The sequence below is a fragment of the Syngnathus scovelli genome, chromosome 14 (genome assembly GCF_024217435.2).
Source record: "Syngnathus scovelli strain Florida chromosome 14, RoL_Ssco_1.2, whole genome shotgun sequence".
In the NCBI taxonomy this organism is placed as follows: domain Eukaryota; kingdom Metazoa; phylum Chordata; class Actinopteri; order Syngnathiformes; family Syngnathidae; genus Syngnathus; species Syngnathus scovelli.
In genome coordinates, this window is record NC_090860.1 from 13,188,156 (window position 1) to 13,215,516 (window position 27,361).

General features: G+C 46.5%; 7 protein-coding genes across 13 annotated transcripts; 3 read left to right on the forward strand and 4 right to left on the reverse strand.

The window, feature by feature from the left end:
* Positions 1-2,308: 2,308 nt before the first annotated feature.
* On the reverse strand, positions 2,309-7,656 carry keap1a (kelch-like ECH-associated protein 1a). Of its 2 annotated transcripts, XM_049740782.2 has the most exons (13): positions 7,385-7,656; positions 6,010-6,105; positions 5,365-5,842; positions 5,106-5,305; positions 4,891-5,047; positions 4,404-4,496; positions 4,159-4,305; positions 3,982-4,088; positions 3,763-3,892; positions 3,495-3,691; positions 3,237-3,442; positions 2,946-3,122; positions 2,309-2,863 (listed from the first exon to the last, which is right to left on the reverse strand). In XM_049740782.2, the coding sequence occupies exons 3-13, from the start codon at positions 5,575-5,577 to the stop codon at positions 2,682-2,684; spliced, it is 1,809 nt and encodes a 602-aa protein (XP_049596739.1). In that variant the 5' UTR covers positions 5,578-5,842; positions 6,010-6,105; positions 7,385-7,656; the 3' UTR covers positions 2,309-2,681. The 2 variants fall into 2 exon arrangements, with proteins under 2 accessions (XP_049596739.1, XP_049596738.1); XM_049740781.2 differs by lacking the exon at positions 6,010-6,105.
* Positions 7,657-7,950: 294 nt separating this feature from the next.
* Positions 7,951-9,495, forward strand: cdkn3 (cyclin dependent kinase inhibitor 3). The gene is made up of 8 exons (XM_049740955.1): positions 7,951-8,087; positions 8,197-8,366; positions 8,455-8,510; positions 8,575-8,619; positions 8,724-8,946; positions 9,015-9,046; positions 9,116-9,219; positions 9,294-9,495. The coding sequence occupies exons 2-8, from the start codon at positions 8,287-8,289 to the stop codon at positions 9,381-9,383; spliced, it is 630 nt and encodes a 209-aa protein (XP_049596912.1). The 5' UTR covers positions 7,951-8,087; positions 8,197-8,286; the 3' UTR covers positions 9,384-9,495.
* cnih1 (cornichon family member 1) lies at positions 9,496-12,613 on the reverse strand. Of its 2 annotated transcripts, XM_049740974.2 has the most exons (6): positions 12,374-12,613; positions 11,739-11,807; positions 11,442-11,489; positions 10,544-10,656; positions 10,322-10,465; positions 9,496-10,238 (listed from the first exon to the last, which is right to left on the reverse strand). In XM_049740974.2, exons 1-6 carry the CDS (start codon positions 12,452-12,454, stop codon positions 10,211-10,213), a joined length of 483 nt encoding a protein of 160 aa, XP_049596931.1. In that variant the 5' UTR covers positions 12,455-12,613; the 3' UTR covers positions 9,496-10,210. The 2 variants fall into 2 exon arrangements, with proteins under 2 accessions (XP_049596931.1, XP_049596932.1); XM_049740975.2 differs by lacking the exon at positions 11,442-11,489 and having other exon boundaries at positions 12,374-12,609.
* A 216-nt stretch (positions 12,614-12,829) lies between these two features.
* gmfb (glia maturation factor, beta) lies at positions 12,830-16,662 on the reverse strand. 2 transcript variants are annotated; one of them, XM_049740964.1, is made up of 6 exons: positions 16,489-16,662; positions 15,371-15,467; positions 14,993-15,042; positions 14,799-14,931; positions 14,646-14,719; positions 12,830-14,537 (listed from the first exon to the last, which is right to left on the reverse strand). In XM_049740964.1, the coding sequence occupies exons 1-6, from the start codon at positions 16,645-16,647 to the stop codon at positions 14,466-14,468; spliced, it is 585 nt and encodes a 194-aa protein (XP_049596921.1). In that variant the 5' UTR covers positions 16,648-16,662; the 3' UTR covers positions 12,830-14,465. The 2 variants fall into 2 exon arrangements, with proteins under 2 accessions (XP_049596921.1, XP_049596922.1); XM_049740965.2 differs by lacking the exon at positions 16,489-16,662 and adding an exon at positions 15,543-15,712.
* Positions 16,663-16,920: 258 nt separating this feature from the next.
* Positions 16,921-20,065, forward strand: lgals3a (lectin, galactoside binding soluble 3a). The gene is made up of 6 exons (XM_049740869.1): positions 16,921-17,084; positions 17,480-17,497; positions 17,572-18,339; positions 19,041-19,129; positions 19,207-19,363; positions 19,428-20,065. The coding sequence occupies exons 2-6, from the start codon at positions 17,483-17,485 to the stop codon at positions 19,581-19,583; spliced, it is 1,185 nt and encodes a 394-aa protein (XP_049596826.1). The 5' UTR covers positions 16,921-17,084; positions 17,480-17,482; the 3' UTR covers positions 19,584-20,065.
* Positions 20,066-20,630: 565 nt separating this feature from the next.
* On the reverse strand, positions 20,631-24,272 carry acvr1l (activin A receptor, type 1 like). 4 transcript variants are annotated; one of them, XM_049740823.1, is made up of 10 exons: positions 24,113-24,272; positions 23,505-23,597; positions 23,124-23,375; positions 22,820-23,031; positions 22,646-22,745; positions 22,381-22,527; positions 22,042-22,317; positions 21,772-21,969; positions 21,186-21,316; positions 20,631-21,119 (listed from the first exon to the last, which is right to left on the reverse strand). In XM_049740823.1, exons 2-10 carry the CDS (start codon positions 23,584-23,586, stop codon positions 20,988-20,990), a joined length of 1,530 nt encoding a protein of 509 aa, XP_049596780.1. In that variant the 5' UTR covers positions 23,587-23,597; positions 24,113-24,272; the 3' UTR covers positions 20,631-20,987. The 4 variants fall into 4 exon arrangements, with proteins under 4 accessions (XP_049596780.1, XP_049596779.1, XP_049596778.1 ...); XM_049740822.1 differs by having other exon boundaries at positions 23,124-23,399; XM_049740821.1 differs by having other exon boundaries at positions 22,042-22,527.
* Positions 24,273-24,961: 689 nt separating this feature from the next.
* otomp (otolith matrix protein) lies at positions 24,962-27,361 on the forward strand. The gene is made up of 10 exons (XM_049740870.2): positions 24,962-25,030; positions 25,097-25,235; positions 25,302-25,438; positions 25,767-25,869; positions 26,011-26,196; positions 26,289-26,463; positions 26,526-26,593; positions 26,675-26,859; positions 26,955-27,126; positions 27,208-27,361. Exons 2-10 carry the CDS (start codon positions 25,115-25,117, stop codon positions 27,216-27,218), a joined length of 1,158 nt encoding a protein of 385 aa, XP_049596827.1. The 5' UTR covers positions 24,962-25,030; positions 25,097-25,114; the 3' UTR covers positions 27,219-27,361.

Consider the following 27,361-nt stretch of genomic DNA (forward strand, 5'->3'; position numbering starts at 1 on the left):
GTGATTGACCCATAGGAGTTGTTCTGAACTTGCTGACTGAGGCGCACCCTGTGTGTGTGCGTGTGTGTATGTGTGCGTGTGCATGTGTGTAGTTGGGGGTTAGCATGTTTTGGTGTGCTGACTCCACACATGATCTCCATTAAGCGGCTGCATGGGGGGAGTACACGTACACTCCCAAACACACATGCAGGTACAAACACAGACACACACACACAAATACAAAGACACACATTTCAATGCATGGTAATTGAAACTCAAAAGAATACATGTGCACACACCCACACAAAACATAACACATCAATTTAACAAATGCATGAAAAGACTAAAGTCAAAACACACAAATACAAAAAGACAACACACATTAACGCCAAACAGTCACACACGTGCAAAAAAAAAAAACCACAAAACAAATACACAACATGAAAACACACATTTCACAATCACCATCCAACTGTAGGGCTCATATAGACAAACATGCATTCACACTCACATTTATAGACAATTTCAAGTCTTATGAACCTAAGAGGTATTTTTTAGGCAAGTCGGAGTCCCCAAAATTTGAACCCAGAACTTATTTGCAAGGCGGACGTGCAAATTGTGCATTCCGACACAGCCAATTTTATTTTTTAACCCATACAAATTATTTTATGTTCCTCTTTAAAAGACATGAATTGACAATAGTAAATATAAATTCAAATATACCACGATGCCGTTATCTAATTGTAAACGTTCTAATTCCTTATTCTGGCGGAGGGAGGGCGAACCCCTGACTTCAACAGCTGCTTCATGACCCAAAAAACTGTCAGTCTTTCCCTGGAATAAATTGTGGAATGTACCATTCACAAGTACACACCAGGGGGAGCCTGAGGGACGCGCTAGCCTTGCTGCCTTCTTTTACGCACACCTACGCAATGCCAATTCGCCCCTTCGAATACAAATTGGAAGTCGAATAAGAAACATTTTCCAACTGAGTGGGAGTAACCGTGGGGGGGAGTGTGGTTGAACATTATTCGACGGGCGGCCACCCCTTGGCTTTTCCAGTGGACCCATAGTAGAATCAATTCGGCGAAAGGGGAGCTTGAAACAGTCCAGCTCGCGCTTTTGCTGGAAGAGCAGAGGCTCGCACAAGCGCAGAGTGCTGCCGGCCGGCCGGCCGCAGTGCAGAACGCACGCAGCCGGCCGGTCGGTCTGCCGGTCGGTCGGTCGGTCGGTCTGACCGGCGGCCTTGTCCCCGGTCTCGCAGTCACAACGAACCGCTTTGCAATTCGCAAGGCGACGTGCTCACGTAGTCGGAAACACTCAACAAACCGCAGTGCATTTGAAAGTTCACAACCTTTTGAGCAGCTTTCATTTTCCAAAAATGAGAAAACAAAACATGTTTCATATGTCAACATTGTGAGGTATTAAGAGTTGAATTTGAGGGTGAAATAGATTCATTAGATTTTTGCAACAAGGCTGTACCAAACTGGAATCTAAAATGTAGTTGAAGCCAGGGGCGGTTCTAGGGTCAAAGGTTTAGGGGTGCTCATGAGATATGAGGGACCCAACGAGTGAATTTTTCGAGATACGAGCTATCATTTGGAATTTTTCCTTTGATTTATGAGCACAAATTTGAGATTACAATCATTGTATGGCAGAAGTAAAGTCATTCCAACTCACTTCATAACGAGCAACAGTTTGCCATTTTTCAATTAATCAAAAAAGAAGCTTCAATAACACCACTCACAATTGAAGTTCACTTCCAAAATAAATGTACTAGAGATACGAGCTATCATTTGGAATTTTTCCTTCGATTTACGAGCACAAATTTGCCATTAGAATCGCTGTACCCGGAAGTATGCGTGACAGGGTGGCGAAAAGTAGTGGGGGCCGATGGGTGGGCTTTAACTTTATCTGTGCATGCGAGTGTGTGACATTGGCGCATGATGACCTCATCAACATCGCAGCCTTGCAAAGCTAATCTGTTTCATTGTGAAGGATGCCAACCGCCACGGAGGCACGCCGTGAAGGTGACATTGCATGAACGCACACACAAGCCCACCACCCTCACTCCCTATATATATATATATATATATATATATATATATATATATATATATATATATATATATACATATATATACACATACATATATATATATATATAATATATATATATACACACACACACACACGCACACGCACACACACACGCTCACACATACACGCGTACATGCACGTATACGTTCATCCATATAAAATACGCTTTTCTTGGGTCTCTTGCACCACCTAGTGGTGGAATTTGGTAAAGAGCAAATTTATACCGATGTGAAAATTCTTAGTATTATTTATTTTATTTAGTTTCACATAATAAAAATCTAGTCACGTGACTAGGAAGTAAACATGGAAGTATCTTGGCAGAAACTCACTGTGAGGAATGAAAACAGAATTAAATCATACAATTATAAATCACAAGTGCTGCCTCATGATATGAGTGCGCTTCGGTCCATGCAGCTGATGGGGATCTTACACTTTTTTTTTTTTAGGCTAGAATCGACACATTTCAGTGGGTGAGGATAATTTAAGAAAAGTAAAGTTGTGTCTCAAAACACCACTGTAGTTGTTGTAGCACCTTGTGAATTTGTTGAAAAAAAATAAAGTCCACCTACAGGAATCCACATTAGCGTCCACTTGCAAAAACGTCAGTGTTCGTCGCCGTCATCATCGTCCTCCTCCGGGGGTAGGCTGGCGGGACAGGGCTCCATGGTGACGGCCACGCCCATGCCGCTCCGCCCCAGCGTCATGTCGCTCACGTACGTCCACTCGTTCTTCTCCGGGCAGTAGCACTCCACGCTGGACACAAAGTCGTGCTGGTTGAAGCCTCCTGGACGACGACGACAAAGGCACAGTTGGAAACAAGCACGAGGTACCCGCTCGCTCGCCGTAAGATTTGAGCGTGAACTGACCGAGCACAAAGATGCGGCCCTGGTGCACGACCACGCCGTGCGTGCTCCGGCAGCACTGCATGGACGCCCGGGGCTCCCACGTGTTTCGGGAAATGTTGTAGCGCTCCACCGTGGCCAGCTGGTCGCGACCGTCGTAGCCGCCAATGGCGTACAGGTGAGCGTTGACGCACACCAGGCCTGCCCAGAAAAATCGGCGCTGTTTCATTTTGTTGGACATGATCCAAACATCAACACTGAACAATTCTATGGACGACAACTGGTGTGACTTGAGCTGCGTCGAAGCTATCTCACCAAGTCCGCTGCGCGCGATGCTCATGGGCGCTAGCTGCTGCCAGCTGTTGCTGTCCGGCTGGTATTTCTCAACCGCGTTGGATCGGCTCTGCCCGACCAGCCCGCCCACCACGTAGAGCGCTCCTCCGTAGGCCGCCACCCCGGCCCCCAGGCGGGCCTCCGGCATTGGGGACACGTAGGACCAACGATTGGCCTCCGGGTCCCACCTGTAAAAGTTGGATTATTTTCCATTTGATTGAAACCCGTGTTGTCACTCACCGCTCCACGGTGTTGTGCAGCGTGCCCCCCTGTGAGCCCCCCACGGCGTAGATGCAGCCATCCACCACGCCCACCCCCACCCGGTTGCGCGGCGTGTTGAGCGCCGCGCGTTGGCTCCACTGGTTGGTCATGGGGTTGTAGCAGCACAACGCGCTGGACTCGGTCATGCTTTCCAGCGACAGATTCCTGCCGCCCACCTGAAGGCCCAAAAGACACTGTGATCTCGGCGCCATGACGCCCCACTGGGTCCCAGCGAGCGGCGCCGTACCGTGTAGAGCAAGCCGAAGAGGGTGCACGCCCCCAAGCCGCTGCTGGGAGCCGCCATGTCGGCCAGTTTGAGCCAAACTTTGCGGACGGGGTCGAACGCCTCCATGGTGGCCAGGGAATGCTGTCGGTATCTCCAAAAAGACGACAAGAAGGCAGTTTGGAAAACCTAAAATACTAAAAAGTGGGCAGCATTTTTGGAGGCGCAAAAATAAATAAATACCCGCCGGCCACATAGATGAGTTGTGTTCCACGTATGGGTGCCGGAGGAACCATCCTCAAGGTCATTTCCTGGAAGATTTTCGACAGGAAGTCCTTGCAAGCGTTGGCCTGCAGTAGAAAAAAAGAAAAGTGCGCAAAAAGGAAATATGACTTGGAGCAAAGGCTCAAGTTGAAGTACCTTGCTGAGAATGGGGCAGGACAGAAGTTGGTTTTTGAGGAACTTTGGCGGAAGGGCGTAGATGTGGACAGCGTTGAGGAGCGCGTGGAGATACTGGGCTCGATTCTCCATGTCCCACCGCACCCAGTCCGTACACGCTTTATACACCTGCCATGGAAATCCATTCAAGCGTCTTTGTGTATTTTTTTTCATACACATCCCAAATTTGAAGGACCTCGGGGTGGCCTTCATGAGTCAACACGTACCTCGGATTCACAGAGCACCTTGATGCTGTCCTGACTTATGAGTTCCAGCAGCTGACAGTGAGACAGATTGAAGAATTCATCTTCTTTGGTCACCTGGAGTCCAAAGAGGAAGATTTCTCTTGAATAACAATTGAGAAATAAACAAAGGGCTAGGTGAAGAATTGATTTCATCAATTCATTCCAAGATGACTTGCGAGTCAAGATGACAATGTGAGATCCCAACGATTAATCGGCAGCTTCTGTTGTAAAGTGAAACAACGTTATTAATATCTAGCGCCCGCTTATACGTCGGAAGCATTCGCCTTTGAGGTGAGCGCTTTCGAGCTTTAAATATTTTTCTGACGTCATCCAGCCTCACCTCTGCAATTATGAAGAGTATGAGAAAGGCGGAGTGGGTGTGACCGGCTATAAATACCAGTTTTACGCTTGATCCCGGAATCAAAAGCCGTAAATCAAGGTATCGGGATGTCGTGTCATTTTGCGTCACCTCACTGAAGTGCGTGTTGATGTACTCGCGGCCGCGCTGGTACAGGTCGGCGCATCCCAGCTCCTCGGCAAAACGAGTGATGCCGATGACGTTGGACGATTCCAGATGTTTGATGAGAAAGTCGCAGCACGCCTTCGCCACGTCCTCCATCTGGAACCTGACGCGAGGAACGAAAGGTTGAAACCGGCGCCGAGGTCGCGACCGCCTCCACTTACCTCATGGCGCCCAAGAGTACGTGCAGGACGCACTTCTCGCCCACGATGATATGCGACGTGTATGCAAAGTCGATGAGCCTCCCCAACACTTGGGGGCAGACATCGCGCAGGGTGACCTCGGAGGCTTGGCACTCTTTGAAGCTGCTGGTGAACATGGCCCGGAAGTACGGGCTGCAGGAGGCCAGCACTAGCTTGTGCACCTGATAGGGGAAAAATCATAATGAAATATTGCATTTTGTAATTTTTTTTTGGTCCTGACCTTAAAGTCGATGGTCTTGTCCTTGTTGGTGACGTGCAGCACCAAGTCGCACAGCATCTCCTGCCTCCTGAACTCGTCCATGATCTTCAGCGACTTGGAGGCGTGACTCTCCACCGTGTAGTCCAGGTAACCCGAACCGTGCATAGAGGGCACGGCGATGGCGGAGAAGTCCGAGCCGCGCGTCGGCGGCTTCTTCCTCAACGAGCAATGCATGGCGGGATTGCAGTTGACTGAATTTATCCCATATGTCTTTGTGTCTTGAATTCACTGATGTCCAAAAGTTGCCACCCATCAACGCCAGAGTTGAAATCCATTGATACCATGTGCGACTCCATTTTATCGCTCCAACATGGCTGACAGTAGGAAATCCTGACCTAGCGGTCAATCTATAAGTCGTCCACCATCGGATCCAATCAGACGCATCGGTAGTTGATTAGACGCTTTCCCGATTTGGAATCTTCTTTTTGTCGTGGTGATCCTGCAATCGAGAATCAATGAGACAGCGTTCATGCAACATGATCCTGTTACTAATGTGACTGTCAAAATAAAAGTACATTTTAAATAAATAAAAGTGAGTCATGATTTTTGGGCCCCAAATATATTTTTTCAAAATTATTTGCGCTGCCTTCCCAATGTGTCACTTACTCCGCCGTTTAGTCACGTGCCTTTACCATCACGTAAGTAGTGGGAAAAAAATCCACGTGTTTAATTCTTCAAACTCGTGATTGGAACCGCCAGCTTCTGCAAAAAAAGATTTGCTAGGGCATGCGTTGCACAATCAAATGTGTTCAGCCTGCAGTTCCCTCGGCCTTTTTAACACGCCATCATATGACCTCCATAGTTGGGGCGGGCACTTGGGGCTTGTTGCCCGACTTCTCCATGCTGACACAGAGGGAAAATAGTGGACAGGAATTCAGTAGTAAAACCGCAGTAGTCAAGTAAGTCATAGTAATCACTCCTTGCCCAGTCACGAAATAAATAATAGATTGAGTCCAGGTTTTGATTATCTATAACGTTGCAATTTCGGTTTCACAACAAGATAGACCTGATAACACTCAGAAGTAGAGTTGGGCTATCATTCAATCATCTTTGCAGTTAATATGAAGGTTGTACATGAACAACTGCTGTTTGATAAGATGGTTAATCATTGATAGACTTCTTTCCACAAAGTGCACACAAGTGATTTGCTTGAACTTTGTCCACAAGGTAAAAACAAAAAAAAAAAGAACTGCAATGACAAGATGAGGATAGGTCTGTTGCGATATTACGTAACAATCTTTTCTGCCATGTCATTGTTGCACTGTAATTAAAAGGCAAGTTGGAAATAACACCAAGATTGTTTTGTGTAATTATGAAATCATTACACAATGCTGAAAGTCGAGAATGCATTTATCAGAGTTTAATTTCTTCACTCACGATGATGGAGAAAACAACATTCAATATTAGCAGCATTTTTTTAAATATATATAAAACAGCATTTACTTTATTAGAAATTTTTAGTATTTAATCTGTTTTACCAAAACGTCTTTGCAGTAATTCGAACAAACCCAATTTAAAACTTATTGTACATTGGCAGGTCCACACTTCTGTGATAAAGTATGCACCACTTTTTTGTTGTTGTTGTTTTTTTTTTTACATATATTAGAGCATCAAGGAGACTAATTTACACAGATTTTTTTAGGTGGCGTAAAAATCTATTTCAGGGTGTTACCTATAGTTAATTTTAGAGCTTATTAAACAATAATTAATCATGATGCTTGTAGGACCTTTTTATGAACTATTCACCCAGAGTGAAATGTGTATAATGTGTTTTTTGAAACTTAATAATAGTAATCAATATCGCCACACACTAAAGTACATTATTGGTGTCAGCCCCCCCCCCCCCCCCCGGTGTGACGTCACAGATCAACAATCCATTTTGTAAGGCATACAAAATAGGCAACCACAGTCGTGGTGTCACTCGAGCTTATATTAACTATTTAAAGTACTTTTAAAAATGTGTCAAAAATAGTTCACTGACCTCAATCAACCTCCCTTCGAATATCTGCTCGTCACGACCGACGATGAAAAAGTCCCAAAAGTCTCGTATTGAAGAGGACGTAAATGTCTTTTCAGGGATTTCCCGAATGTGTTTGCTACCCAGATGAAGAGAAAAGATTTAAAAGTGTCGCGTGCGAGAAGAGGCGTCTTCCATTGAAGAGGAAGAAAAGGTCCGACACAGGAGTAGTTGTCAAAATAAGGCGGGGAGAGATTCCAGCGCCATGACTGTGCATATCTCACGCGGGCGCGCACGCACGCACAGCGCGGGCACACGCACGCACGCAGGGCATTGTCAAATAAAAAGTGAAAGTGAGCGTCTGTTTTGTAAGTTTGTGATATTACTGAAAACTACAAAATAAAGCCCCGGCATTAAAAGTTAAATAAATTGAAGGTCAAATAAACCGGTGTGCCAAACAATACTTTAAAACTTTGACTGTCAATGTTAGGTACACTAAATATATTCTTTATTCCCCGCCCGCCATTAATCTACACGCCTGTGTCCCGCCCGTCTAGTTTAACGTGGTAATAAAATCAAGCAAACCTAGTGCGTCATAAAAAGGGCGCGGCTAAACTGGCGATACTTTTTCTGATTGGCTACTGCCTTCATGCATTTTTTTTTCAAATTCCCGGAAACAGCTGACGGCGACGTTGCTGTCAAAATATTTCGAGTGCGTGCTTGGACGGTGAGGAAAATTAAGATATAATTACTACATATTTTCCGAATATGTTCTCAATATATGACATCATATAACCGTGGCGTATGTCTTTTTTCATATTTGCTTCGATCAATAGTGTCTTTGCTGCACACGTCTCCAAAGTTCTCCAACGAAGCTCCTGAGTGTGTCCTGAAAATCCTCTTGGTGATTTTTTTTTAACAAAAATATGAGAAGCAATCAGTTTGACTCTTCGTCTGAAGAAGACAATGTCGGCGAGGAAGGAGCGCCTCCTTTGGACATTTCCTGGTCAGCCTTGAAACTTTATCTTCTTCACAAGTGTCAAATTCTTTGTTTTCCCATGTCTGATAGTATAAACATTTATTTTGCGTTTCAGGGTCCCTTTGTCTGAAGTGGGCTCCAATCAGTTTGTGGGCATATGTTCCCTTCCAGGTAGAAAGTGTCAAGTTGTTCCTTCATGTTGGTGCAACAAAATGATACACATGTGTGTGTTCAGGTTGCAGATACAAGGATATACGTAGGAGTGTGCACAAAGACGTTGGTGAGGTCACACTGCTGTCATAGGGCATCTAAAATAAATATTTCCTTCTTGGAGACTCGCCAATACAAACACTTACCCTCCGCTGTCGGTGTGTTTGAGTGCAGAGGAGCTTCACAACCAAGGCGTGCAGGACGTGTTTGTGCTTTGCACGCGAGGCGAGCTGTCCAAGTACCGCGTGCCCTCGCTTCTGGAGGTCTACCAGCAGAAGGGTTTGAGTGTGCACCATATGCCCTTCCCTGATGGGGAGGCGCCCCAGCTGGAGCAGTGTGGACACATCCTGGACGAGCTGCAGCGCAGCCTAGAGGCCAACCGCAGGACCCTCATCCAGTGAGGAATCACAATAGCCCAAGTAGTCGTAGAAATGGAGGTTACAATTTTTATGTTTTTATTTGCAGCTGTTATGGAGGCCTGGGACGCTCTGCATTAAGTACAACCTTTTTTTTTTATTTCATTTTGAGCCCTTTATTTTCCGAAATTGCTGTCACTTCTTTTCCAGTCGCCGCCTGCCTGCTCATCCAGCTCTCCGTAACCATGACGCCAGACGAAGCCATCGACATCTTGCGGGCGCACCGAGGACGCGGAGCCATACAGACCCTCAAAGTAATGCAGCTCTCCCGTTTCAGGAATTTTATGTTGCGATCACACTTTTCAGGCTTTCCCTTCTTCTTTGCCAGCAATACAATTTCCTCCATGAATTTCGGGAAAACTACGCCACCTACCGGGAGAGCCAAGAAGTTCACACGGAGCGCTCAGTTTCTCGATGATCGGTGACGTCATTTGGTGCACTTCAATACAAAAATGTATAAAGGGAAGAATTTCTAAACTGTTTCGAATTATTAGAAATATGCTATGATAAAGGGAAACAACAAACTAAAACAGAGTGGGATGGTTTTATTTTCATTATATAAACTTAACTGATCTTAAAAGTGACATTTAGGTGATGCGACATGATAGATTTCACCCTGTTTCTGGACACAATGAACACATGACAATAAAAACCTGTCTGACGCTGCCGCTAGCATCTAAAGCATCAAGACTGGCTCGTAGCGAGGAGTGCCGGAGACGTCCAAAAAGAAAGATGACGCAAAAATAAACTCGGAAGAGGGGAAATAAGTACAATAAACCACAAAGAGTAGAGCTCATTCGCTGTTGGTCGAGGAGGTTTCAAGCTAGTGCCAACTGTTTGGGCAAATGTACACTTTCAACACGACAAGTGTCCGGTTGCCATGGCGATACCACGCCCAAATTCAAAATCTAGCTGTCAAAACACAGATGGGGGAAAAATATCTACCTAATTTGTAAGCACTCTTAGGTTGTGTCGACAAGCTACCATCGGCCGCCAGGAAACCTAAAAAGGAGGGGGGGGGGGAAGAAGGGGATGAAAAAGAACAAAATTGTCCTTTTCGGGTTTGTCCGTAGAATGTTGGCCCCGAGAGAGTCAAGGTTGGCGTCTGGTGTTGCTGATTGTGGTCATCTCTGGCCGCTCCCTTGAATGTGTGCCAGTGGTATGTGCGTGCATGTGTGTTCACACAGCTCCGAGATCCAAGAGCGTCCCGACCCATTTCGCAGTCATCGTCCGTGCTTTCCCGTCTTACGAGCTCACCAGAACGTAGATCATGCTGGACAAGACACGAGCACAACGACATTTGCAAGAAGTCTGGTGGCAACAACTTCACGGCTCTTTCAGTCATTCGAGGCGTACCCGTAGAGATAGTAGAAGAAGGAGAGGAGGTAGAAGGCCAGCTTGCACCAGCCTTCCTTCTGACAGAAAGCCAGGATGTCGGCGTTCATGATGGTCGTCGGGTCGTACAGTCCCGGAGAGCTCATCACGGGTCTGCTCATGTACCTGCAAAAGAAAAAAGAAAACCTCAACGCTTGAGCACACGTGCAATTCAAATTGTCTTGATGGCGCGCACACACGCACCTCCAGACGTGGTAGGCCAGCAGCGGCAGGTTGAGGACGAGCGTGAGCCACTCGGTGGCGCAGAAGAACATGACGCAGAAGAAGAAGTGGATGAGATACTCCGGGAGCACCAGCTGGAAAGCCCCGAGGAGACAAAAAGCACAACAACAAAAAGTCATACACCAAGCCGCCATCGGAGCACGTCATCCAAACCACAATGACACAAAAGCGTCATGCTTGGAGATAATGCCGCAGCAATAATCCACAGTAAATGCTGAGAATCAAATTTTAAGTGCGTGCATGGTGCAAAAGTGGAGGGGGGGGGTGACTTTGAATGGGATGGTGGGCTTTCACATGTGTTGAAAACCCTGCACTGTGCTGCTAAATGCAATCCAAGAACCACCTCAACCCCCCTCAAAAAAAATGACATTTTTGCTCCCCCCACTAGTGAAACACTTTGTCAATCAATAATGCATCTACATATAAAAAAATAAAATTATTAGGTACACTTGTTTTATATTCTACTGGTACTCAAATATGTCTATTTGGTGGTGCTTGGTGTAAAAGTTTGGAGAGCAGACTGACGGACCTGATCACCTGACCTCAACTTTCAGTCACTGTATCGGTGTGCAAAAACAAAAGGGGAGGTCATCGTAGAAATAGTCATAATCAGAACATCATGCAGGTTCAGAGCCTTTGCAAGTCTTTTCAGTTAACAGCTTGACTTTGCATCGCTTACATTAACGCCACTCAACACGTTTATTTCCAGACAAAAAAGACTGCAAGACAAAAAGTAGACTCGAGGTCTTGTCCAAAGTCGAAAGGAACCCTAACGTTGAGGTTAGCTAACTGAAAAGACATTTGCAAACACTAATGCTTCGTGCACAATGAACGGGCAGTTTTCAAAACTGGTACAAACCTTCAGGGCAAGTTTGACTCGTTTAATCTTTTTGACCTTTTCGACTGTCTTTTTTGGGGGGGCGGGTTAAGGGGCAATGTGTAAAAACAAAGCGGATTAGGAAAGGGGAGGAAGGACAAAAAAAATAGCGTTAGAGTTTGGACAGAGGGAAGAAGGCATGGCTAAGCCAGGTTATTCATTTAGCAAGACAGTGCAGAAAAATGATTGAAAAAGTTTCTGTTAATCCAATCCGAGCGTTGCGGCATGCGCTCGTAAGAAGAGAAAGGGCGGCGGGATGGAGGTGGGAAGGTCACTTACGGGATTTAAAGTGTTACACTGGTCGATGGGATTTTTGTAGTCCGTCTTGAGCTCGTCGAATGCAATTATCTGCAGGAAGAAAATTGACCATAAAATGTGCAGATTTTTCAGTGGATAAAAACATGTTCTGTTCTAAAAATAGCTCAGCAGTGATGGGAAGATTTTGATTTCAGAGGAATGTTGAATAAAAAAATCCCATTGTAATCTTTAATCTAACGAATTGAGGCTATGGGTGAATGTATCATGTCTTCTCGCGAGATTACCACAACCACGCGACTCTCGTCCGGCGCTAGCACTAAACCTGCTAGCTTGTTAGCTCGGGAAAATACGCTAAATAACTAGTTTCACATTCGACAGCGACAACAATGATTTTGTAAAAGCCCTAAACCAACAAACTTGTCTTATTCTAAAGTTAAATCACGTAAACGTGTGTGTTATCACACCAAGAATGAAGCGACATATCGCGTTGATTTGAGCCGTCAACGGCATTCTCAAAGAATCACGTCAGTGCGGACGTAACAATAATTCCACACGTTAATGTTGAGTTACGTCAGAAGCGTAATCAGCCTGGGGTTCCTTTTTCTACTAAACGTCAACACAACGTCAAAAACAACATGTGTGCAATTTACACTTACGTGCCAGATGGCGAAGAAGATGAGCGCCGCCGTGAGCAATAACGCGAGCATGTAGCAAAAGGCCGCGAACGTGAACGCCATTGTGTCCCTCCGCTCCGATTCGTCTCGTCTAATCCTGGTCAGTGGATGATGCGGGTAGCAGGAAGCCCTCGCAACGGAACGGAGCTAACCCAGCCCCAGATTGTTCCAATGGTTCAGATTCTGGTTGTGGTCCCCTCCGGTTTACTTACCGCCGTCTTGTGGAGATTTAAGGTCACTGCAGGCACGACATCCTGGGAACACATTCATTTTTTGCAGGTCGATTTTGTTGTTGTTTTGATTTTTTTACATGTTTACAACAGTGAATAGGAAACTGAGTGCCGAAGTGGTTAATCATCTTAAAATACTAAATAAATATTAAATAAATAAATATTTACAATATTCAGTGGAAAGAAGTGACTCCAGGGAAAACAAGCGTAACATTAGCAACATCTTTATTTGGACAACAGGAGATTATAGATGCATTCTCATAATAAAGTACAGTAAGGAAAAATACAAATACAGAACTGTATCTCAAGTTTCACTGTTTGATAAAATTTCATTTTTTCATTCAGTAAGGAAAAACACAGCAGGACGACTATTACGGCACTATATTATTATTACGACGACAAGAAGGGAAGCAATCACCGTATCACCAACGCTTACTCAGGCTTTTCTTTAAAAAAAGGAGTGTAAGTAAATATATCAAATAGGATACAGCTGCATCAAATTGAAAAAAAAAAATCACAATTGAATCATAGGAGTTAACCTGTGGTTGACTTTTGAGTCTTGTATTTAAATGTTACAGGTGACACATTGTTTTGAAAAACTGTCCTTTGACCAAAACGATAACATGATTTATTTTTTATCCTTCACTTATGGACTATTAATGAAAGCAAATGTGATTTGAAAAGATCTACCAATGATCCAATACTATAACAAATATATGAACGTGAAAAACAAAAAAAGGTTACTGGCACAAAGTTTAACGCCACTGGCACATCCAATACACGGAAAAACCGTGGGTGAAATAATCCACTGATTAAAAAAAATAAAAAATTCATACAAAGTTGGCATAATGGTGTTTTCAAATCAACTCGTTTTTGCCACCCGTACAAATCCAAGATGACGTTAAGGGAAGTGGAGCCTGAAATAGGAATTCAGCACATTCAGAGAATTGTAATCCAGCAACAATATTTTAAACATTTTTTCCTCATGATACATTCCAGATTGGTGTCGTTCGATGTAGCATTCATTATCTCCACAAAATTCACCAACACGACTCGCAAAAAATAATAATAATAAATGGGAATAAGGACACTCAGCCTTCAAGATTTTTGTAACGTGTGTCAATTGTCCAGTTTGGAATGTTTTGAGATGAGAGCACCAGATGATGTCATAGGAGCCAACACGTGTACACGTAACCCTGCATTCCGCCTAAAAAAAGTGGCCATACCACAAAATATGGTGCAACTATTAGCTAATAAGCTAAAACGGCTCATTTGTTCAAATCCGACCGAAGAAGCACAAGATTTTTAATTCTTCGCAATTGTAAACGTCACTTTTCACTCCAGATTCCTTTCCTGCTTGGATTAAAAGACTGTGGATGGTAAACAACTTGTCAGCCATCTTGATTGCATACTAAAACTATCTCATCACGATCTGAATTTCACATGTTGAGGCAGGATGTTTGATCTCCCAAACAGAAACTGCAAAAAAAATAATAATAAAAAGATAAACAGTACTTGCAAAGGTAAGACAAAAGGAGTGAAACTAATACTTTTGGAACCCGTGGAAACCCTCCCAAAACACTTGGGAAGTGAGGATGAGTCTTGGTCCACTATGAGAGCTTTCATTCGACACAGACGCACAGAAAGCACAAAACGGGAGGACGGGACAAGACCCAGATGGTTAGCGCGTGTATACTCGGCAATAACAGTCCCTGCCTCAAGCCCCGCCCCCCCAAACATTTTAACCAGTGAGAAGTCTAGAACAAGACAGTAAGTCGTAAACAGGATTCAAATCAGGAGGTGGCTGGCAAAGAGGACAGCGCAGGTGAACCTGCCCAGGTTCCTTAGCGGAAGAAGCGCAGTTTCTCCCGGAGCCATTCCTCCGTCAGGTCCTCTGTGTTTCGGATTTCAAACACCTGCAGTGGCAAAGTTTGAAATTCAGACTCGGAATGTGCAGAACTTTGCAATCCTTGAAAAAAGGAAAGTACCGATACTGAGGTACCGATACTCGGTCGTTCACAAACCTTGGTCATTTGCGCCGTTTGCACCAGCCTGTTTTTACTGCCCGCGTACATCATCTGCTGCTCCGGATTGCAACCTGACTCAAACACAGAACATTTTGCTGAGCACGGAACTCGCACGTCCGCCGTGAAGCACCAGGCGCTTTGCGTACGTACCCACGGGGCTCACAAAGATGAAGCAAAGAGGGTAGGAGACCCGTCCGTCGTCGTGTTGGTATTTGTAACTGTACGCCACGAATCGAGGCTGCCTCTCCGGGAGCTCTTCTTTCAGGTCGTCGGGAGAAATATCCTGAAACAAAACAGATGAGCGAACGATCGCCATCGAGTCGAGAGTCAACGATTCAACCTACCTCGTGTTCTTCATCCAAGACCACCAGCTGCTTCTCTCTATTGATCTTCACTGGAGGGAATCAAACAGTTCCGTGAACGAACAAATCAAGATTACTGGATTAAGCAAAGACGATACGACGTGATAAAGAGGTCACAGCGGGTGGCCTTGTTTAGAACGTCACACGAGTGGATTCCAAATGGACTGAACGCATGGTCCTTCATTTGGACCAACCCAGTGGGGAACGTAGACCAATCTTCCCAGCATGTGTAAATAAGAGCACTGGCTTACGGCTTAAAGGCGGCGGGTGACCCACTTTGAGGAAACCGTCAAGGATTTTGGACTGATGAAACGGATTGTGCACAGAATCTCAAGGAAAACTTCAGGCATCCGTACTTACTGACGATGGCCGCGTTATTGGTCTCCTTGCGTAGACGGAACTTCTTCAACTTCTCGATCAGATTTTCATCCACATCGCACACAGTCAGTGACTCACTCTGATGAAAAAAAAAAAAGACCATCAAATAACCCCATCTGACCCACAGCCAAAAACCACAACAATAAAAAGCTACCCTGCTGGTTAAATAGGATTTTAATCTTCTGCACATTGGTGTCACCTCCTCATCACGTTATATAACTTCACAGCACACAGACATGAGCTCCTTCAAAATCTTCATTTTATAATTGCACCTTCCTCAACAGATGGTCCACAGGCGGGATTTCTCTGAGCTTTGAGAAGATCCTCGGAGATTTGGCCGACTTTCAGCGCAAGTGACAAAACAGGAAGTGCAGCTCAATAAGAAGACAAAGAATGAGGAACCGCAAATGACACTTGTGACAACACCACTACTTTCTTTTATTTCTTTATAACCTGGAAGACTGCTAACTTAAATATTTGACGTGTCTTGTGCATTAACTCTCTTTTATTGTACAGACACGTTGTCAAAAACACCCAAGGGCAACAAAAACATTAAAAACATCAGGAAGAGGAAGAAAAGGAGGCAATCTGGTGGAACAGCTTGCTTGTTGAAACACATTATTGGCATCCGCAGCAGCAAGTTTCCACCCAGACACCAAAACCTGGCTGTGTTCTCCTTCACAATAAGACAACTGGTTTTATCAGAGATTAAAACAATTTAAAAACTTTTCAAATGGGGCACTATTCGGTTACTGTAACACTGTATCCATTTGTGATCCGTGTTAATTTGTCAATTTAATATGAATCCCACGAATTGTATACACAATGCTAATATAATACGTACATAAAATCCAAACTGGTCAGACCAGCTTTTATTTTAACACCAACAGCCGGAAGCCGGTTGAAAATTCGATTGTGCGCTTGACACTAACGGGTGGCACTCATGCTAAGGCTACCAAGCTAACGATAGCCAGCCAAAGATCGTTAATTTTTCTCACGCAACCATACCTTCAAAATTTTATGTTTGTCAACAACAGCAAACGAAAACGCACAAGTAAATGTGATGTCAGCTCTGTTCCTGACATAAACGACACACTCACCATTGTTGTTTTCGGAGTTCCAAGCTCGAAGACGCGGAAGGCTGCTGCTCGGAATGTCAGGGATGCGTTCAATGTTTTTGGTTTTTTAGAAACTTCACAGCAGCTTGTGACGACTCTGGCCAATCCGGAAAAAGAGATCCTCCTCCTAAATTTCAACATTGTCACTCATCGTCGTCTAGAAAAATCTAGTCTTACATTTTTTAGTATTAATGTAAAAATCCGCTGGATCAGGAACGACAAACTGTGGGGATTATTATGACTGGATATTATCTGATTTCACATAAATTACAATGAATAAAATTCAACTTCATTTGGTCATCATGAAACCAGTATGTTTTAAAATGTATTCTATTTTTACATTCGATAATACCTTTGTTGGCTTAATGTAAACGTAATAAAATTTTGTTTTCGTTTTGCATATAGTGACGTCACCAAATGGGCGTGGCCGAACTTCCTGTTTGAAGAGTTGTGTCAGGCAAGGCGGCTGCGGTAGCTTGTAGTTAGCTAAAGGAGGCGAAATTGGCTGGCTAACTGGCCTACACTCCTGGACAACAAGCGACCCACTTTCACCTCTGAAGACTCCACCACACGGCGAGGTTCTTACTGACAATCCCATTATATTCCCTCCTATTGTCTTCTTTTACTGCAAGTGGAGTTGACAAACTACAGAGTTAGCCTTCGCTCGCTAGCAGTTTTGCAGCTACATTTAGCGCACTCGCCCTGTCAACACAGTGTAGCAACTTAGCTCGTTTGGTCAATTAAGTAAATAGCCTTTAGCATGCACGCGATGACAGCGCTTGATTTGCTTAGCCTAATGTCGTTTCAGTCCACTCGGGCTTTCACTTTAGTGGACTTTGTTAATCATTTGCTCATAACGGAAATATTTAGTGTGCCATTACTCAGCTTTGCCTGTGCGTGTGTGACACTCCCTCCTGCTTGACAGCTTTGTACCCGCCCCAAAAATACTCATTCATTTTTGTCTTTCTTTTAGGTCATGTCGGATTTCTCGGTAAGTTCTCCTGAATGCACGTTTGTGTTACAGTTCTTTTTATATGATGGCACTTGTTTCCCCTCCCACGGTAGCTAACAGATGCTTTGGGAGACAGTACCCCAAGCCAGGCCAAACAACAAGGCAACACCAATCCGTTGGCACCGGCAAACAACCCTCCGCCTCCTGCCAACCCCGGATGGCCCTCGTCAGCCCCCGGAGCTCCCACCCAGCCCTCGGCCCCCTCCGGTTTCCCCGGCGGCACCGGCCCCGGGGCGCCGGGCCAGTTTCCCTTCCCCTCTGGCCCCGGGGCACCGGGCCACTACCCGGGGCCCCCTTCGGCGCCGGGTGGCTTCCCATCAGGTCCCGGCATGCCTGGACAATACCCTCCGGCGCCAGGGGCTCCGGGGCAGTACCCCGCCAGCCCCGGGGCGCCCGGCCAGTTCCCGGGGCACTACCCACCTGAAGGAGCACCCGGTCAATTACCCGGTGGGCCCGTTCCATACCCAGCTGGACCTTTCCCCTCCGGTCCCGGCGCTCCTCCCGGGTCTTATCCCAACATGCCTCTCCCGGGTAACTACCCAGCAGGGGGTAACGGCATGTACGGCCCAGGGGGTCCGGGCGGTTATCCCCCATCCGCCGGCCCTGGCGGTTTCCCCCCTTCCGCCGGCCCAGGCGGTTTCCCCCCTTCCGCCGGCCCAGGCGGTTTCCCTGCGTTCCCCCCCGGTGGAGGCTTTCCCCCAATTCCCACTGGCTCTTGGGGCCACGGAGGCGGAGGTTTCCCGCCGGCAACTGGCCCCTTCGGTCCAGGTCCCGGCCCCGTGGGCCCTTACAACAACCCTGCTGCTCCAGGAGGCATGCTGGTGAGTACGAAGAACCGTGTCCAGTCCGTTTGCTTGCTGGCTTGCGGTGGTGTGCAGTGAAGCCTCTGTGGGGACAAACTTTCCCTTTTTTCTGGTTTGATGTTTTTTCACCGAGTGGTCTGGTTCAAGGCGGTTTTGTAAGGGCAAATCATCTGGGTTGTGGCTGCTGGAATTTCTTGACGAGGGTTCTGCTGGGGGCAAGAAGCTTCATCAACAAGTCCATTATGTGAAACAAAGGTTATTTTTGAAAATGTCTTCTTGTCTTTCAGCCCAGATTTTATCCGCCAAATAAATGAAAGGGACAAAGGACATCACTTCCAGAATCGACATGTGGTTTGAGTAGAACACGGTGTAGGGGGAAAGACTGAGCGGCGGTGTTATATTCATTAAATGATGGACACATTTATTACATTTGATATTTTTTTGCTGCATTAACAAAAATGTTTGACTCACTGGCAGAAACACTTTTGTAAGTCTCTATAAATAAAAGGTGTGATTTACTTTTGCTCTTTTTTGGAATGACTCGGGGGTTTGTACAGAGTGACATTGGTGATTTTTTTTTTTTCCCCGGATTAACATATTGTCTGTTCTTCACCTACAAAATTTTCTTGTTGCAGCAAAGTTGCTTCCCAAGAAGAAGCTACGGAGCAATCACGTTGTGGTCGGCTTCAAATACAAACCTGATATTTTGCTTTTTGCAGATGGTGCCGTACGATCTCCCACTCCACGCCGGACTGATGCCGCGTCTCGTCATCACCATCGTCGGCGAGCCGGTCCCGGGAGCGAGCAGGTGTCTTCTCATTCCGCTTGATGTTTAGCCAGAGAGGTTTCCATTTAGAAAATATTTTTTTTACCCTTGGGTTACAGATTCCACGTGGACTTCATGAAGGGTTCCGACGTGGTCTTTCACTTCAACCCTCGCTTCCACGAGCAGACCATCGTCAGAAACTCCAGCATCGGAGGCTGTTGGGGGCCGGAGGAAAGGGACGGAGTTTTCCCTTTTGTTCAAGGCCAACGCTTTGAGGTAAGCGTCAAATGTGAAACTTCGGACTTTTCCCAAATCCGCTGACGTGTGTTTCTCCGCGCAGCTGAAGATCCTGGTGGAGGAGGACGTGTTCAAGGTGGCCGTGGACGGAAACCACCTGCTGGAGTACGAGCACCGCGTGGGCGGCCTGGAGGATGTCAACTTGCTGCGGGTGACGGGCGACGTGGCGCTCTACAGCGTGGCGCCCAACATGATCTGAATACCACTCGCTGGAAAGACAAACTCAAGTTGAAAGAAAAAAAAAGCCCTGAGAAATAATGCGCGCATTGCACGCCTCTGGAATTTGACACACACACACACACACACACACATTTAGCAACAGGTCATCTTTACCCATTCGGTATTTTTTTGGGAGATATCATTTATCTCAATAGATGGCATGAAAATAACGCTTTGCTATGTACTAATGTTAGAACTGCGCTCGAAACATAGTATGTAAGAAGAAAAGAAAAACATGAATGAACTTTTTCACCATCATGCATTGCTACTAGTTAACGTTTGACCAAGGTAGTGCTGGAAAAAGGTTAAATGGGTCAAATGATGGATTGTGAAGTCACCTGGAGCCCTAAATATGGTGAAAAGGTCCATTTTATGCTACCATGCGTCCCGGAACATTTCACGTTTCTATCCAGTTCCAATGCAAAAAAATTTGCAGAGTTAATAAATGCAGATTTTGACGTACGCCGTGAAATGAATTGCTTTTGAACAGTGTCAGTCTCCTTTTGTAACGGATGATGTAGCGAATATTGGGTAATTAATTAACCATCCATTAGTTAAGGGTGGCGGAGATCTACTGCCAGCAGTATAACCAACCGCCACTAGGGGCACCATGTTTTTTTTTCTTTATAGTTTAAGGTTTAAACCAGGGGTGTCAAACTATGGCCGGCGGGCCAGATTTGTCCCACCAAGACAAATTCTGCATCAACTTTGTGTCAATACTAAAATTACAAATTGTCTTCACTATTAGAGATGTTGCTAGCAAGTTTCTTTACCATTCATCTTTTGAGTATGTTAAGAAAGAAAACTAAGTACGGTGAAATAATAGTCAAGAAATATCGGAAGCTTAACGTTAAAAGCAGTTGAAAATCAGCGATGTGGTGCAAAAGGGTGAGAAACTCTTATTCCCCAAATCAATGCACCAATATTTGGACATTGGAAGATCGTACTCACTGATTGTGTTATTGTCTGAAGCCGGAGTCGGTCCGGAAGTGTCTGCATAATGACAAATGTGACACAGTGGGCGGAGCCTGTTCGGAATTAGGTGTTTTATTGCCAAAGATAACAGTGCTACAATTCTTTTTTATCCAAGACAATTGCAAACAGTAAACCACGGATTAATTTGATTTCCCCCTATGTACTCGTGTATTTGACTGACATAATAAAGTCGTTTCAGTGATGCTTGCCTTTTTGAATAATACCATAGTAGTCTTTGTGGTTTAGCATCTCGCTAACCGCTTGTCCATTTGTCTCTCGCCGCATGGAAGCCACGGATCGGAAAAGACGACGTCGGTCCACGGTCCTCCGTGTGGCTCGGTAGCAAAAGTCCGCAGAAGGCCGCCACGGGATTAAAAAGGAAAACCGTTCCAGCTCGCCCGTCCGTCTCTCACGAGTCTTTTACCTTGTCCAGGCAGCTGTGAATCTTATCCAGGGTCTTCTTGATGCGCAGCGCTGTCAGCCTGGCCGACGGGTTCTGGTACCAGCATTCCTTCATCAGCTTCACCAAAGCCGACAACGTCTAATCCAAGAAGAACAGTTCAAGTCCAGTGTGTATATCACCAAGCTTTCTCTCCAAAGTACGTACCGGGTCGGAGAACCAGCGATTGGGAATGAAGGGCCTCTGCTGCTCCACGCACACCACCTTCCTCATGTCCTCGAAGCTCGGGTCGCTCGGCACCTGGTCGTAGAACGGAGGCTTGTATTCTTCCACGATACCTGCGGGGGAAGGAGAACCGTCCATCCATCCATCCATTTTCTGAACCGCTTAGTCCCCACGGGGGTCGCGGGCGTGCTGGAGCCTATCCCAGCCGTCATCGGGCAGTAGGCGGGGGACACCCTGAACTGGTTGCCAGCCAATCGCAGGGCACACAGAGACAGACAACCAATCGCACTCACACTCACACCTAGGGACAATTTGGAGTCTTCAATCGGCCTACCAAGCATGTTTTCGGAATGTGGGAGGAAACCGGAGTGCCCGGAGAAAACCCACGCGGGCCCGGGGAGAACATGCAAACTCCACACAGGGAGGGCCGGAGGTGGAATCGAACCCGCACCCTCCTAACTGTGAGGCGGACGTGCTACCCAGTGCGCCACCGAGCCGCCCCGGAAGGAGAACCGCTGAAGGTTAATTGCCAAGCTCAGAAGGGAGAAAAAAAATAAAAATCTTTCACCGTTGCTGTACGAGCGTCTGGCGATCTCCCACAGCACCAGCCCGAAGGCCCAGACGTCCACCCGCTTGAAGGCGTCAAAGCACTGTGTGTGTAAGCTCTCGTCCAGGACCTCGGGAGCCATGTAGCGCTTGGTGCCCACTTTGGGGTTGTTGCCCGCGTCCAGCAGGTTGTCGGCCTGCGAGTGCGTCACCGCCAAACCTAAAACGAAGAACGCCGACTTATCACACCGGATCAGAACATTACTGGACTATTTCTCCACAGATGGCTCACCCAGATCTGCGATGCAGCAGCGTAGTTCCTTGGTCACCAGGATGTTCTTGCTTTTCAGGTCACGGTGAGCGATGGCCGGCTTGCCTTCGGCGCCGAAGATCTCGGTGTGCAAGTGCACCAGGCCGCTGGCCACCGACGCCGCCATGGCCAGGCCTTCGCGGGTCTCCACCGCCACGCGCTGAAGATAATCGTACAGGGAGCCGTTCTCGTGGTAGTGCGTGATCAGCCACAGCTGCGTGCTGGAGTTGCGCGACGTCATGTCGGACGCTATGAAGCCTGCAGTGGTGAAAAAAAAATTGAAACCACGCCCTGACTCATTGGTAACGACTTGATGCCTACCCAGGATGTTTTCGTGTCTCAGGAGCACAGTGTTGTAAATCTCGGTCTCTCGGAACCAGGACCTTTCGTCCCTGGAGGAGAAAATCTTCACAGCCACGTTCTCGCCCTGCCACTGGCCTCGCCACACCTCGCCGTAACGGCCCTTGCCTAGAACGGACACATATTAATAAGCGGTAAAGTCATTTTTCAAAATTAATTGTAAAATAAATGTCAATATATTTTTTTTAGATGTTCCAAATGACAATTTTAGCTCCCCGACACTCACCTACACACTCCATCAGACTAATCTGCCTGGCAACAGTCCTCTGAACCAAGAAAGGAAGGCCCGACCCGCTTCCCGATGTGCACGAGTGGTCCAGCAGATCCTTCAAAGCCAAGACAGACCTGTTTAATCAGAGCCGTAGCTTCCTAGTTAATGGCCGCCCGGTGTTGTCCTTACGGCTAAAGTGCCGTCCCCCGCGTTGGAGGTGATGAGTCCGTCCACGGCCCCGTGCTCGGTGTCAAACTCCTGCAGCCTGTGAAGGTATCCCCGGTGGAGCCTCCTGCAGAGCAGCGCCGATGCCACCGACAGCAGCACCAACGCCAATACCGGGCCCAGCGCCAGGAGAGCCAGCGTGCCGGCGCCGTAGCCAACCGGCTCGCCTCGTGGAGCTACACCAAAAAATAGGGTCGAATGTAGCTGAAGGTAATAAATGAATATTTGATAGGCTTCAACTGTTTCTGAAAAAGACTTCTTGGAGTACCTGAAGGCAGCATGGCCATGACGGCACTCCTGGTGGTGTTAGCGTTGCACAGGTGGCGCGAGCAGCAGTGGATGGCCTGGTGGGAGGAAGGTGGCGTGGAACAGTGCAGCCGGGTCTTCTTGGGACCTTCTAGGCAGCCACGCTCAAACACCACGCCGCCGCTGCCCACGCGTACCGACGAGAAGCAGCGCGTGCCGCGGCACTGCTCCTGCAGGCACTTGGAACCGTCGCACAGGCACAGTAGCTGACCCTCTGGTGGAGGAGATGCAGATGGACCTTGTACCAAAAAAAATATTTGCACCCTTCGCATAGTTGCCCCACTTAACATCATCAAATGTCAAGATCTGACCACATGAAGTCGAATGGTCCAACTGATAATACCTGAGCTCTCAGATGATCTCTGCGGGGCCCACAGGGAGAGCATCAGCAGCAGCAGGGGGACATGGACACTCCGAGCAGCCATGGTTCAGTGCACTGAAGCGGGCAGGAAACAGCCCGGTTAATACATCAGGCAGAAAGAAGTTTACAAAGAAGATAATTGCGTTTACGCCCCCTCGATGTTTGCCAACATCTCCTAATTGCATTTAAACGTGGCTGGAGCACAACATACCAAGCTTGCAAGTAGGCATGGATGAATGGTATTTCCGTTCACTTTAATGATGAGGTTTTGAGTTACGAGCATGGTCACTTAACAAATTAAACTCGCATCTTAAGGCGCAGCTGTACAAGCAGCAAAATGATACGTTGTTTTCCTTCAAAATCGTTCAACCCTAGTTTAAACACAAATGTCGGACGTTGGTTGTTGTTTTGAGGAGCCAGAGGGGCACGCGAATGAGGAGGTTTATTTATCGCCGCCTCCAAGGCGCCACTCAAGGCAGAAAGATGCGCGACGTCGCTAGTTAGCCTAGCCGAGCTAAACTGGCTGCAATACGGAGCAAACCAGGACTGGAATACTGACACAAGCGAGGCGGTGAGAAGATTATACCCACCTAGCACACAGGGATGACGGATTCTAGCTCATCATGTCCCGCTTTGGTGCCCTTATTTTCGGGTTGAAAGTGTTTTCCTCCCTTCTGTTTTGTGCCTCCTCTTGGGGCCACAGCCCAGCCCACCCGCTTACTCGTTTTGGTTCAGCCCCCGTGACGTCACTACAACCCAGGTGCATTATGGGCCGGAGTTTGCCAGATTGCTGTTTATGATAAAACATAAAACTGATTTTAAGTTAAAAAAAAAATTGAAATTTGTTGACGCTAGCACACAGCTCAAAAGAAAATTTTAATTTTAAAACTTTATTGTAAGCCAGGAGTTTAGATGTAAATCAAGATTTATAAGCTTGAATGTAATACATTTATTTTTTAATATTGAAATATTCTTATGTGTGACAGAGCAGGCTTAATTTGAGAAATACTTTTCTGTTCGCTCATGCATGCACTTTGAGGATCACCTTGCAAACCTCCCAATGTTCTCTTCAGAGTTGCACTAAAACAATGTGCCCTTTCATCTCGGAATCAGGCCTGCACAGCTCAAATGACATTCATTTCAAACTATTTTAATAAAATAAAACTTTAAAAAAAAACATTCAGGACGTAATCAAAGATTTGAATCGGAAACTCGGTTTTGATTCAATGAAATAATCATTTCACGAAAATTAAATTAAAATCGATGCAACTTCTGCCCTGCAATGTAGTTTTTCCGCCGCATAAATTTTTATTTTATTTTTATTTTTTTAAGCGTGCAGGTATGGGGGGAATAGAGCAGTTTTATTATCCTATATAACGCGTCTGTTTCCCACAGAGCCACATTGTCTGCAACTTTTTTTTCTCTTTAATTAAAGACTCCCAGTCTGCTCTCGGTGACCTGACGCGCTCCCCGCTCCACGAAGTGGAAACGCTATCCCTGCCACGAAGGTAGGATTATCCTACGGGAATAATGCACCCTAAGATTCTCGCTTGAGTGACTTTTTTTTTCCTCAGCCTTGCAGTGAAATCCTAATGCTCTTCATCCTGAGCAGTCTGACCAGAGCAGACATGGAGCTTTTTGGGACAACGTCAGCTTTTATGTTTGTGCTGCACCTGCTTTCTGTCGGCGGTGTAGTCAATCCCAAAACAACAGGTAGGAGCATATTTTGGTTGTTAATGAATTAAATAAATAAATGCAATTAAAATGCGCGTCTCCAAGTATCCTGGTGCGTCGTATCCGATGCGGAGGAGCAGAAGTGCGCCGACCTGGCCGGGAACGCCACGGCTCAGAATATCCGAGGTTCTTTGCAATGCGTGCGAGGCCTGAACGCCAGAGACTGCATGGAGAAAATTCAAGTACGTCTACATTCAAACGCACATGAGCATTTTAAAAAAAAATTCTCTCTTAAAACCTATTTACAGTGGAACCTTTGTGATCGAAGCAGTTTACGGACAATTTGGTTCTGAACATTAAAAAAAAAAAAAAAAACAGTCCCAATTTTATGTAATTTAAAACCATCAATTCTATTCCAGTGAATATGAACAGTGCTTTGCTGCCACCTTGTGGCGACTTGGTGCCAAGCAACTATGTTGAATTAAATTTAAAAAAAAACTTTAACTTTCTTCCTATAAAATATAAGAAAAAAATCATATAAATCTTGTTTATGAGTTATTTTTTTGTCAGAATGGGAGTGCAGACGCAGCCTCCATGTTTGCAGATGACATTTACGCCGCCGGCCTGTGTTACGGCCTGGAGGTGGCTGCCGGGGAGTCCCTCAATGGAGTAGGTAGGCATCTAAAAGATCAGTCACTTTTTCTTTCTCTTATTTGAGAAGTTTAGGAGCCAATCTTGTTTGCTGACCACTCCTTTTTTCATTGTAAATCCTGAATGACCCACAATGACTACATCTGATCCATCTGCTGGCTAGACGGCGTGAGCTACTACGTGGTGGCGTTGGCTCGCCGCTCGTCATCCGACTTGTCCCTGCTGGAGATGCACGAACGCAGCTCGTGCCACCCGGGCATTCGCACCACGGTGGGCTGGACCGTGCCCGTCGGCTACCTCCTCAACACCTCGCAGATCAGCCCGGGTCACCAGTGCAACTTCCCTCGTGGTGAGAACCTCAGTTTGCATGTAAACATAAAACATTTTTGCTAACGCAAAGTCATGCTTTTTTTTTAACATTTGGAATTAACCCCCTTCCAGCTGTGGGGAACTTGTTCGGCTATAGTTGCGTGCCCGGCATCAAAGACCCCCAACACGACCCCCGAGGGAACAACCCGAAGAACCTGTGCGAGGCCTGCATCGGCGACGACAACGACCGACACATTTGCGCCAGCAATCCTCGAGAGAGGCACTACGGCGAGGCGGGGGCCCTGAGGTACGCTTTCCCTCGCCGAGAGACGCAATGCATCTTGGGCAATGCCTTTGTTTGTTTCCAAGGTGTGTGGCTGAGAACCTCGGCGACGTAGCGTTTGTCAAACACAACACCGTTTTTGACAATTTGGATGGTGAGTATTTAAGATTATAAAATAATAGACGACTGCAATGTATTTCTATGTGTGTTGCTGCACCGTTTGTGTTTGACCCAGGCAAGAACCAGGACTCATGGGCCCTGGACGTGGAGGCCGAGGACCTAAAGCTGCTCTGCCCAGACGGCACCGAAGCCGACCTAGATGACTACCGGCACTGCCACCTGGCTGCCGTGCCTGGCAACGGCGTGGTGGTGCGTCAGATGGACAAGTGCCGCGTTTGGAAGTTCTTGGAACGACTGCAGGTCATCCATCTATCCTAATCCATTACCCATCATTCATCCAGTCACCCACCTTTCCTTCCAGTGTCCATCCATCCTTGCCTGCTTTGCTCTTGTAGAACGTGTTTGGTAACTCCTCAGCCGGCTTGAGCATGTTCAGTTCTTCTGGCTACTCCGACTCCGACGTGCTGTTCACTGACTCCACCCGGCTCCTGCTGAGGGTCCTGGGAGGCTTCACGTCTTGGCTGGGCCCCTCCTACACCAGCGCCCTGCAAGCGTTTGAGTGCGAAGGTCAGCGTGGGGGTCCACATGAAAACCAACCAGATGAGACATTTGAATCCTGTCATGAATTGTTCCATTTGTGTCCAACAGGGTTTTGTTGACAAAAAGTGGCGGCCATCTTTCTTCTTCTTCTCCCTCCTGACATCCAATTACGCCTTCAGCTTCCTTGTGTTGTTTCCACAGTTGTCACAAGGCGACAAATCAAACCTGATACATTTATAAATAAAAATTCTTTTTTGTAAAA